At 36.9% G+C, this 13204-nt stretch overlaps 1 protein-coding gene across 1 annotated transcript; it reads left to right on the top strand.

Moving 5' to 3' along the window:
• The first annotated feature begins 861 nt into the window (after positions 1-861).
• Positions 862-7041, top strand: LOC129278797 (armadillo repeat-containing protein 3-like). The gene is made up of 4 exons (XM_064110933.1): positions 862-950; positions 1268-1385; positions 2311-2436; positions 2975-7041. The coding sequence occupies exons 1-4, from the start codon at positions 903-905 to the stop codon at positions 3058-3060; spliced, it is 378 nt and encodes a 125-aa protein (XP_063967003.1). The 5' UTR covers positions 862-902; the 3' UTR covers positions 3061-7041.
• Positions 7042-13204: the final 6163 nt, after the last annotated feature.

Below are 13204 nucleotides of genomic sequence, written 5' to 3'. Positions count from 1 at the left end.
TCACGCGTACGATACATTTATGGATATAGCTCAATATAGTATTCTTATCCTGTGTGTGCTATCGCAAATAGTGGATTATATCTGAAACTAATGCAGAGCGCAAGCATGTCGCTAGCCGCCTAGCATCGGCTCATTGAGCTTGCACGCACCGTTCGATGTTTGCTTTCTACTCAGCTACACACACAGAGTACTGCACTTTGTTGATACGGGGATTTCTTGATACTGCGCATGCGCCATGACGTATTTCATCAATATGCATGAGTCGTAATGAATATGCATGATTCGAACGGTGTTCTAATATCAATTTATTTTTTAACCCGAGAGGGCGTCAATAAGAAAGTTCAAACTTTTATCGTTTAACCGACATTTGTTATAATATATGTTTCACCCCTCAATATCATGAGAATATAAAAGTTATGCAAGTTTCTTTTCCGTGATAAAATAGAGCAATAATATAGGTATTTAATGAATGTAATAATTTCAAAATTGATTCATTGCCCTTGTCTGAGATCAACCAATCATACACTATACCTTTAAGGCTGAGCTTCCCCTTAATATAATTTTCAAAAGCCACTGAACACATTGAAACTGATTCAAGAGTGGAATCAACACAATGTGCACATCAATAAAATTATTATAAACACATACAATATCACTCATCACAGGAATGTCCAGGTTTTAATTAAAATAAAAAATGGCTAAGTGGTGATCATGGTTATTTTTTAAAGTAAAACCATTAAAATGTTTAAAAAATACTAAAAATTAATTTCTTTTGCAACAATGGAAAGATTTTGCAAAGATTGATGATGCACTAATTCATATCCTCTCAATGTCCGTTGTGCCACTGTAATGATTAGCAGTTCTTTTTTTTTCTTCTAAAATTCAGGTGATTACGGAGCAACATGGGCAAGAAAACCAAGAAAGAGACAGAGGCACCGCCGAAGGATGTGGTAAGAATATATTGTTATCAAGATTTTACCAGTTATTTTATCCAAATTTCATAGCTGGAAAAGTGATTATAAAACAGAAATATGGGAATGGGTACATTTTGTTTTTCCTCAGTCCTTTGCTCTCAGACCCTTTCTTTCAAACCTTCTCTTTCCCTCTTTCTTCCTCTTCCACCTTCTCATCTTCCTCACTCCTTTTCTCTTGTTCTTTTCCCTTCTGTTCTGATATAGTTCTGCAAATGATATCGTTCCCTTTCAATCTTATGATGATAGATATTTGTAATTCATTAACCACATTTGATTTTTTTTGTTCTTTGCAGTTTGATACATTAGCGGTTGAGAGCAAAAAGGCAGCTACTGTGGTTCTCATGCTAGAGAGTCCTGAGGAAGAGATACTTATCAAGGGATGTGAAGCTCTCTACAAATTTGCTGAAAAATGTGAGGAATTTGACAGAAAATACATCAAGACAATAAAAAAAAACATTTTGGGTCAATTGCTTACAACTTTTGATTGAACCCATCTTGTATCAAACACTCATTGGCCCTTTTTCTGAAGTAGGATTTAATTTAAACTCTGGTTTAAAACTGTTGTTTCTATATTGATAGCAAGTAGTGGCATAATTCTCTAACATTATAATTTCAATGTATCAGCTCATTTTTCTCTCAAATCATTCTTACCTGTTTCGGAAGGACAAATAAGATAGCTTTCTTCACCAGTCACGAGTTACGAAAGAGCACAGTAAACATGAGAAACATACAATGTAAGGAAAATTTTGTCATTTTGGGCTTTTTAGCACTGAGTTAGACCATGATCGAAGTTAAACCTGGCTTCAGAATACAGTCCATTGTGTGTTTCTGCTAAATTGCTGATAGTCAACTTGCTTATTGTTTGTCAAATTTTGAGTTTAAACCCAGGTTTCATGCAACTGGCTCCTGGGCATTATACAGAGTTACCATCAATCACAAATGTTTGTGCAACAGTGCCACCAGATTGATAGCTTATTGGTGTTTAATTCAAATAATTGTTTAAAGAAGTAAAGTTAAAAAGTTGCCTCCTCTCACACACATACTACTATACAATCAAGGACAATGATACACATACGATTTTTGTTGCTCCACTGTATAATTACAAAGTTAAAAATTTAATACAATTGAAAAGAATATTTAGATTCCCCCTGTTGATTTCTATGTTTGTTTATATACCCTGTCAGGTGTTAGCAATGTATTTTTGTTCTATAGATATTTTGTAATCACAAATCAAATTATTAAATTTTAATCAGTCTCGTAATAGTTGACACAGCAGATTTGACCAGTCGGCTTTGACTCATCTTAACCCTTGAATCTGATTGAATCTTTATCATAGGTGATGAAAACCGAGGAATGCTTCTGGAGCATGGTGCTGGTGAACACCTACTAAAACTGATCGCATCAGAGGAGAAGACTGTCCGTAGAAATGCCATCATGACCCTCGGCGTCATGTCAGCTCACAGTAAGTGCCTCTGAGAAAAGAACGCATTCCATTACATGAAATGTAATCTATTTTTATATCTATTTGTATTCATATATGAAAAATTATTTAGAAAATGTACTTAGACCCATCTGCTTGTAAATAAATTTCACCTCAATTTTCATTTAAGATCCTTTTGTCATTTCTTTTACATGAAATGTAATCTATTTTTATATCTATTTGTATTCATATATGAAAAATTATTTAGAAAATGTACTTAGACCCATCTGCTTGTAAATAAATTTCACCTCAATTTTCATTTAAGATCCTTTTGTCATTTCTTTGCTCGGGTAAATTTCCCCATTTGAAGTAGAGATTAGAGAATATAATTGAGATACCAATTTAGGATGCATTTTGGAAAGTTGTTTTTATTAATGCATTAGTGTTTTATGTGAAATACCTCTTTCCAAATAAGTTGTTTATTTCTTTATTAATTAGTTGATTGATTATATTGATTTGTTTTTCAGTTATTCTGGCATCAGCTTGATTTATTTTTTATTTTTCTCAATCTAATATATAGATGAAGTCAGGAGACTCCTAAGGAAAAGTGACTGCATCCCAAATCTTATCAAGTTATTAGCTCCAGAAGGTAATATTGAATATTGAAAAAAAAATGTAGATTAGAATACAAAAACTCATTATAAGTGTATGTCCATCAATATGTATGAAAGAGATTACTATTTTTATTTGTGTTACAAAAATAAAACTCTTGTGAGATTTGATACTTACCTTTCTGTTTTCCAATGTTGAATAAGTTTTAAATCCGGTGTGTTTCGCATGAAATACTACCACCTATTTGGCAGCCTTGCTTTATAAGGTCATCTTCAAGATTAAATGGTAGACCATCCTTTGGATGCTGCATTTTGAAATTGACTTGGAGTTGCAGTGGAAAAGTTACCATAGGAACATGTATAGACCAGTGCTTCTTAGCCATTAAAAACAAGGGAGAAGTCAGCTGAAACAGAGTTTCCAGACCTGAGAGTTTGTCAAAATACAAATGACCATAAAACACCCACTTAAAGGTAAATTGTGACATTGGTTTATTTCAAAACTTTCTTTTAGATTTCACTCTTCGCTTTTCAAAATACTCATAAACAAGTTCTGAGTCCATAAAATGTATTGCATTGGCCAAAAGAACTGTTTTTATTCTCAAAAAAATATATAAAGAAGAGAAATTTTGCCAAGTGAGCTTTCTTTTGATGCAGATTTTGAAATTGATATAAAAATGAAGAGCGCCACCTTGAGACCAAATGACATCAATACCTGCTCATGAATATTCATATCCATCGCCTCTGCGCTTGTCTCACGTGCCGATCTGTATACCGGCTATACAGTACAGTATCGGATTGAACGGCGGAGTCTGTTTGCGACTTTTTCATTCATATCCTGTAGGAGCGTGTGCATTCGCGCAGTCCCTCGACGGCAAATTAAATAACTTGGAAACAACCAAGGAACTTTTTTAAATGACCATCATAATAATTGTGATGTTATGCACGTTGTTTTTCAAATCGCGGAGAATAGGTCCTACGTACATCTTGATATCTGGGCAGAGTACCAGGTACCGAGAGACGGCTTCCTTCCCTTTCCTTGCTTTTCATCTTTGCTTCGTTTCTCTAGCTGTATTTTTTTTTCTTTACTTGTCCAGGGTATGAAGGGAGGGAGAATTATGGTTGCTTGTGAAAGGGCTATTCTTATTTTTTTTCCCGTTTTTTATTTCTATTTTATAATTATATTTACATACGCATTTTTGTTTCGATTCCGATTCACTGAATCGTTATCAATTTCTTCAGGTTCTGTATTTTGATTTGTTCATTATTATAACGTGTTGTAACATTTTTTTTAAAGGAAAAGGAAATCATTTTGTATTGAACTAGCTTTGCCGCCATTCTTCATTATTTTGCTTTGTGCGTTATATAGGCCTATAAGATGCTCTTTCTCTTCCAGTGATTATTTGTCAATATACTGCCTCAATGTATTTATCACAAAAAAAATGACAAATACCGCGTGGCCTATGCCTTTTTTTTTTAAACAATATATTCTGGGGCGGATCCAGCTTTCACTAATAACGGGGCCGGGGTGAACAATATTTTCATCCACATTTTTCCCGATCGATCGGCAGCTCAAAGCTAGTTTTTGTTGGAATCTATAGTCGTAACAGTACTAAACCCTATAAAAAATGCGAGCGTGAGGTATTATTTTCGGACTGTGTATTGTGTCCTGAAAATTGATCTGAGCAATATGATCATTAAACAATTAAGATGCACACTGACGGATAAGGTGCTCAAAAATTTGAATAAGTAAAGGCCTATTTAGTTCCCTTGTTCGTTTTACTATAAGCCCTTCAACAATGTTTCCGTGTTTTGTATTACATTGATCAGTTAATATTTCTTTCTGTCTCATACTATTTCGATATGAATTATACCTTGTCATTGTACTTGTTACTATGATTTTATATACTAATAACTCTGAACTTGTGAACCTGTTTAACCATGACTGAATGAATAAATCAATAAATGAATTGGTATAGATGAATATATGTTCCATCGAACAGGCAATGCGAACACAAAGCGCGGGCTAAATTGTTTTTATACTTGTGTAGTGACATGATTGGCTCCCACCCCTCCCCAAGTCTGAATTCCCCTCACCTTTTTTTATTCATTCTTCCTCTTATATTCCCCCCCTCTGCTTTCGTTCATATTACTTTGCGCCGCCAATATCGGGGGGGGGGGGGGGGGCGTAACGTCGGCCTCCTGGATCCGCCTATGATACCGGTGCGTAGGTCTGTATGTTTCTGTTTCTGTTTCTGTTTGTGGTAACTCCCGTATAGGAACTCGGCAGGACAGCATTTTGCTGGTAAACGCCAAGCTGGTATATAACCAATTACCTATGAAACGTTTTACGTCTAGGTTAATCAGTCATAGTGGCTGACGTTATAGACGACAGATATCACTCTCGGGCCTTTTTATCAAACGTGGAGACAATGGCAGAGTTGGGATTCGAACTCACAACCTTGCGATTATGAGTCCAATGCTCTAACCACTGGACCACACGACCCGTTATAACCATGTTATAACCATGTAACATCGATCCCCCTCCAAGTTTCTCTTTGCATTTTTCTTTTCAACTTGTTATGGTAGTATACTGAACAAGAACAAGTATGACGTCTCCTAGGTGCCTCTCCCTCCACCCACTCCTCCTCGGTCCGCTGCATGTGCTCGGATAATAAAATTACGTACTTATCATGGTGATATATATATAATAAAAAACAAATTTTATTGCAAAAACTGCATTACTCGTGAATTTGTGTTTCGCATTTCTGATGTCTTATTAAATATATATATATATATTCGAGGACATACAGCTAGGCGGAACTATTTGGGGGAAGGGGTCTTCCATCTCTGTGTGATTCCGAAGTTCCGATGATGGTTCAGAGAATGTACTTCATGCAAAATCACGTTTTGGCATGACCTCTCAGCGCTGGGCATATCGACGGACAAAAAAATGCAAAAATGTGATGGATCGAAATGGTAAAAAATATATATTTTAAAGAAAACCATCGTTATAAAATGCAGTCATACCAACATATTTTTGTTAATACCAGTTTGAACTTAGATAAAAATTATAACCCGAGGCTATATTAGCAGCAGGGGCGGCGGAACCGGGGGGCGGCAGGGGCACTTAACCCCCTACATAAAAAAATCCCAGTAGGAAAAAATGCCTTTTTTAAATGGAGAGTGCACTTATTTCAAAATGATGTACATGAATGTCCCTTTTCAAAATAAAATACCCTTTTTGAAGTCAAACGATACATTTTAGGTTGGAAATCACAAAATTTTTGGCTCGCGCTTCGCGCCCACATCATTTATTTTTTAGGAAGGCACTCACTTTGTTTTGGTTACAACTTGTGCTTATAATGTTCAATTTTCAGGTTTAAATGTCACAAATCTTCAGCTCGCGCTTTCCGCTTGCATCAAAGGTACACATTATGTTCTTGGTTTCAAACTGCTTAGAATATCCAGTTTTCAGGTTGAAATATTACAAATTTTCGGCTCGCCGCGCTTCGCATCAATTATTATTTATTAAGACACACAATTAAGTTCTTGGGTTAAAAAAGTGCTTAGAATGTCCAGTTTTCTGGTTGGAATATCGCGCTCGCGTCCATTCTTCAATTAGATGCACATCTTTTTCATAACAAAATTGCTCGGAATGTTTGATTTTCATGTCTTATTAGTCATGTTAGTACAAGCAATGTCTAGAATTTATAGCTCGCGATTTGCGCTCTTAACACCTCGCAAGAATGCTCTTTTAACAATAATTTGCGCGATTTGACCAAAAAGCGGCGAGTTTCACAACTTCAGATTTGAAAATGTTCAAACTGTTTGCTTGCTACGCTCGCTCCCGGAAAAATAAAGCCTAAATAGATATTTTATCAATCAGAAAAGACTTTAAAAAGGTTTTGCTCAATTTAATTACTACAAAACGCACAACTACTTAACACAGATGATAATCTCATGGTGAAAATATAAGTTTGCATAAAAAATGCAATTTTTTGCATATAAGTGCCTTTTTTCGCTTTGTCCCCCCCCCAAAAAAAAAAAAAAATAAAAAAAAAAATTGAAAATACGTTCCGTCGCCTATGATTCCGTCACCTATGGCACTCGCTGGTATTTGAATATATCATCATTTACACCCTCTCAAAGAAAGCAGACTTACTTTTGCCCTTTATTTTGCCCACAATGGAACTTACAGGAAAGCATATCAAACAGGATGCAAATGGAGGTCTATTCAGCCGGACGTTATTATACGCTTTGGAGTTTGGATTCTTGTTTGCCTAGAAAACGTAAAGTATTTCAAGAGTTTTTATATTTTCATAACATCTTTGTCCTTATTTCTCTATATCCGTAGCTCTACCATGTGCGTATTCGGGGGCGCCAAAATAGGGAGAAAAGGGAAGGAAAGAAAAGGGGTTGACGAATTGCTGTTTGACATGGGGGGGGGGGGGGGATGCGCCGAATTGATGTTCAACCTAGAGTATGTATATAGCGGGTGCCGAATTTATGTTTTGCTTAGGGGCGCCGAATTGATGTTCGACCTAGGATGTGCCAAATTGATCTTCATCCTAGGGGGGGGGGCGAATTAATGTTTTACCTCGGGGCGCCGTATAGATGTTCGACATAGGGGCACCGAAGGGCACCGAAATGATGTTTAACCTTGGGGATGGGGCGCCGAATAATTTTTTTCTATATACGGTTGTCGAGTTGCTGTTTGACATATAGGGGCGCCGAATTGATGTTCAACCTAGGGGGTGCCGAATGGATATTCACCACACGCCAATTTGATATTTGTCTCGGTGCATCAAATTCAGGTTCAATTTACCTAGGGAGGGGAGGGGGTGCCAAACTCATGTTTGCTCCCATCAATTACCAATCATGTTCATGATTACCAAAAGTGCCTATAGAAAGTCCTAATTTTAGATCAGAATATAAAAACAAATTCATCCTACTCTTCGCATTAATTGTTTAGTAAGGTGGCGATCCTGTTCATGGTAAGATAAGTGCTTAGAATGTCTGACTTTGTATCAAAATATATAGATTTTTATTCAGCTCGCGCTTCGCGCTCGCATAAACTGTTTTGTTACTGATCATCCTTTTCATGATAACCGAAAATGCTTACTAAAATGTCCAAATTTTAGGTAAGAATATGAAAAAAATTTCATCTCGCTCTTTGCGGACGCATCAATGTTTAGTTAGATGACAATCCTGTTCATGATTACCAAAAGTGCTTAGAATGTCCACATTTTAGGTCAAAATATCAATCACTTTTTAAGCTCGCGCTTCGCACTCGCACAAATTTACGAGGTCAGAATATCAAAAAATTTGAACTCGCGCTTAGCGCTCGCATTAATTATTTAGCTATATACCCATCCTGTTCATGGTTATAAAAAGTGCTTATGATGTCCAGTGTTGGATTGGGAATTCAAAAATTGTCAGTTCGCACTTCGTGATCGCATAAAATGTTTTGTTACTGATCATCCTTTTCATGATAACCGAAAATGCTTACTCAAATGTCCAAATTTTAGGTAAGAATATGAAAAAAATTTCCATCTCGCTCTTTGCGGACGCATCAATGTTTAGTTAGATGACAATCCTGTTCATGATTACCAAAAGTGCTTAGAATGTCCACATTTTAGGTCAAAATATCAATCACTTTTTAAGCTCGCGCTTCGCACTCGCACAAATTTACGAGGTCAGAATATCAAAAAATTTGAACTCGCGCTTAGCGCTCGCATTAATTATTTAGCTATATACCCATCCTGTTCATGGTTATAAAAAGTGCTTATGATGTCCAGTGTTGGATTGGGAATTCAAAAATTGTCAGTTCGCACTTCGTGATCGCATAAAATGTTGATAGATACTCATCCTGTTCTTGATTGCCAAAAGTGCTCATAGATTTTTTTCCCCTCAAATTTTAGGTCAGAATATAAAAAAAATTCAGCTCACGTTTCGCGCTCGTATCAATAATAATTGTTTAAATAATTCATATACATATCATGTTCACGGTTGCAAAAAGCGTAGAATGTTTGATCGGAAAACAGATGAAAATATCCCCCTCCCCTATTGGCGAAAGCTGGATCTAGCCCCGGTTAAGAAATTACAGCTCCCGCACATAATTTTAGTATGGTCTACCACTCTGATGAAAAGTTGAACTAAATTGAAACCCCAAAACGCTTAAAAATTCTATGCTTTCTGGTCACATTTATTCTTTTCAAGAAGTGGATACAACTTTGATCTTTTTTTACATGGACACACTATGGACACATTAAAAAAAATGGTCTTCGATTGCCTTTTTCACGTGGTTGTGGAATAAGACAATTCAAAATGCATTTAGGCACTTTGATTGCCTGAGTGGTCGGGTCGGGGTGCAATTTTCCGAAAAGTTCACAGGGGCGCAAAAATAGTGACCCCCTCGTGGTGTAAAATCCTGGATATGCGCATGTCCGTCGGGCATCGTTTCCACTTTTGTACCTCTTTATCTATACCGGTGTGATACTATATAAGTTCATGGATCAGTTTACTTCCATTTCGTCTGATGCCAAATCGTCAAATTGCCAACTCGCCTACTATCATTAAAGTCTACCATAATTATGTTCATCCACTATCGTCTAGTAACCAGTTGGTCCAATAGCCATTCAGTCCATATACCATTTGGTCTAATTGGACAACGTGCTATTGTGCAAAATGAATGAAAATGAATTGGATACTGGACCAAATAGTTGTTCGACGAAATATTGATGGACGGAATGGATATGGACTAAATTAAATCAGACCATGTGGTGAGTGCAAGTTGGCACTTGGCAGTCGACGACTTGGCAATTTACCAATGGACCTACTAGGCCACTAAATTGAACTTGTCCGAGTGTGCCATAACACCTAAACTGCAGGCTTTCTCATATCCGATACCCCGCCGCCCCAAGAAAGGGAAGGGGGGCATGGAGGAGAGAGAAGAAATAAAGAAAGAAGTAGATTGTTGAAAGGGAATCAAAATAATATGAATCAAAGGGAATGTAAACGCAATATCATACTCTGTTTGAATCGCTTCTCTTTCATGGAATTTATATTTTGAATAGATCGTTTCATTTCAGTCTTTCACATTATTTTACTTTCAACCCTGTATTTCATCAGCTTTACTATCAAAAGCCTGCGTAGCGAATTACAAAACGTCCCATCCTTGTTTCACCACCCATGACATTACGTAATTATCATTTTATTATTATCATGTAATGAAATTCATACTGTGTTTACACGCTGCATCTGCTGTCAGTTTGACTACCTTGTAAATATTTATTTACAAGGTAAAGCTTATTTCCAAGGTAATATTTATTTACAAGGTAAAGCCTATTTCCCCACTGGAAAATAGCTTTAGAGCTTTCGTGGGTCATCCTGTGTAAGCCTGTTGTTTTTAATGCTACTGTATATATATTATGGTGACTTGCGAAATAAAATCAATCAATCAATATTTTTTGACGATATCCAGTTGAAATCAGTGGCGTTCAAAATAATGGGGAAGGATTGGGGCTATATGGATTCCCAAATTTGTCACGGCCAATACAAAAAGAAAGCGAGAAGGGGAACTAATATCTGATTATTATGTCAAAATCTATCACCGATAAAAAATGATTTGTGCCCGACACATATATCTGGCCCCTTAATTCATATATTTTACGTTTATTATTTACGCCAATAGTTCAAGCAAGGTTCCTAACATCTTTCTGTATTTTTCGATGTTTACACAATTCCTAGCCTTGGGTTGGGGGTTGTGTGTATTCCTTATGTTCGCATTTTTTAATGTTATTTTTCTATTTATTTCAATATTATCCTCTCCAACTTTATTATGGTATGATTATTCAAGGAATTATAATTACTCGTTTGCTTGCATGCTCCATGACCGCTTTGCCTTCACTCCGGGGGGGGGGGGGGGGCACTTACATTGACGAGTGGATACCATGCGCGACCCCAAAAACACGTAAAAAGGATGTCTTTTTGTCAAAAACACAAAAAATATTAAAAAAAGGGTATCTATGTTGCTAGGAAAGCTACGTGTTTAGGGTAATATTTTCGGGGATGATGAAACAAAATTAAAATGTTTTATAAAGGATGTCCTTTTTGCCCCAACACTACGTGTTTAGAGTCCGACTTGCGCGAGTTGTGGAAGGTGCATGGGGCCGTACTAAACCAAAATAATGATGTGTAAAGGTAAAACCAACGACCGACGGACCCGACATAACAATAAAATATCGCTGTACTTGTTTAGGGGTTCATTTCGGGAATACTTGCCAAGAGTATCGTTTTGTTTCCAATACTTGTTAAGGGTCGGTTTGAGACGCCAATACTTGTTAAGGGGTGCAGTTTGAGAATATGGAAAATACGTGTTTGGGTGCTTTTCGAGACCCCATGGTCGCGCATGGTATCCACTCGTCAATGGAAGTGCCCCCCCCCCCGGCCTTCACTTCTCTCAGTGCGTATTCAGAACTATTACTGTATTCTCATTGATCCCCCTGGAGTTGTAAAAAACCCATAAAGGCAAAATATTATATTTTCATCGGCAGCACATGTGCATTAATTACATCATCATAAATTAAGTACATCAGGGTCCATGATCAGAAAAAGCGTATACCCATTAAACCTCGCCAGATGGGGCTTGTCCCAAAATAAAAATTTTATTTTTGTCTCGTTTCGAAATTTCATTTTTATTTTGGCTGCTATATGCTTCAAGCACATATTTGCTTACTGTATATAGTTTGCCTATGCATTTTACTCATTATATATATATTTTTTTATATATTGTATTTCTCCAGTCACTACATATACGATTGTCACTTGTATTATGATCATGTCTCAAGCATTGTAAATTTGTTTTGTATATTATTCCAATAAATGCAAAAAAATCCTGCAAAAAAAGCCACATCACCACATAGTTGAACCATTCCAACTATTTATACGATCAATACGATCGCCTCGACTGATCTGATACGATTAATTATTCCGCGATTATAATTAAGGCCCTTGGAACCGGGGGTGCAAAGCACCCCCAAGATTTTACAATGGGGTGCGGCGTGCATTATTTTCCATGTAGGCAGCTCCCCCTGGAATTCTGGTATAGGTGTCGAATTGGATAAATGTAGGAAAATTACCAACATTTTGTATTGGAACCTTTTTTAATGTTTTTCTTTTGCTTTGTCAAATTTTCCTCAGCACCGCCACCAAAAAAAAAATCGTGACAGTGTGAACTTGGCACTTTTTTTTCAATCATAAAAAATGATTATATTATTTTCCCGCATGAGTTTTGAAATATTGACACGTACGCCAGAATCTCTTTGGTCCTAATATGAAGCATAAATTTCCACGTCTATAAAACAACAGTTATCATTCGTTTTTCCTATAGTTATAGCAGGGAAATGGGAGTTACAATTCCATTGATAAATAAGTCTAAAATGTTATGCCAATCAAGATGCAAGTCCCGGATGCAAGTAATGTCTTTGTCCTGCTCATGTCGCAGTCATTCACATTTTTTCAACGGTTGAACTGCTCGTGCACACTCTGGATGCGTATAGCTAGGCCTTTCCCGGAGGCCTTTCTTCCTCTCATTTGTTATAAAATTTCATCTTTTTATCAATTCTTTCTACTTGTTTACTGTCTATGAAGGGGTAGCAAGTTGATCTCCCATGGGGTGCCCCTATCTATTGCTGCATCATTTGTATCCATTTCTCTTTGACCATCCATTTCTTGGGAAAATACATCAATTGGATGATCCATTTATATATGCCTATCCATCCATTCTTTCAGTCATCCATCCACCGGTCGTGCTGATGGTTTGATTATAGCATGGACCTAATAGGTCCATGATTGTATAAAGTATAAAGCGCCCTACTATATCATTATAGGCTACCCCCACCCCCTCCCCATACTACATAAAAACTCGGCGACCCATGTACACATTTCAAAGCAGACGTAATGTACATGCACAATTCCCTTGTACATGTTGCACCTTGCTGCTTCTCCAGGTTTGCTTAGTCTTCTTTCACATACGTTGTTGCACTTTGCCCCACGGCGTGCCTTGTAAAGTTCTGTTGTAAGACTCTACATGCTGGTCGGCCCTGGAAATCACAACTCTGAAGCACGTGCACCGCGCAATACTCAACTTCTCATTTTTCCATATCTCGATGCAAGCTTTCTTGTGTGGATGCAAAAAT

Source organism: Lytechinus pictus, chromosome 16 (genome assembly GCF_037042905.1).
Source record: "Lytechinus pictus isolate F3 Inbred chromosome 16, Lp3.0, whole genome shotgun sequence".
NCBI lineage: Eukaryota > Metazoa > Echinodermata > Echinoidea > Temnopleuroida > Toxopneustidae > Lytechinus > Lytechinus pictus.
The sequence above is the reverse complement of the archived record's forward strand: the minus strand, read 5'-3'. Positions and strand labels throughout refer to the sequence as shown.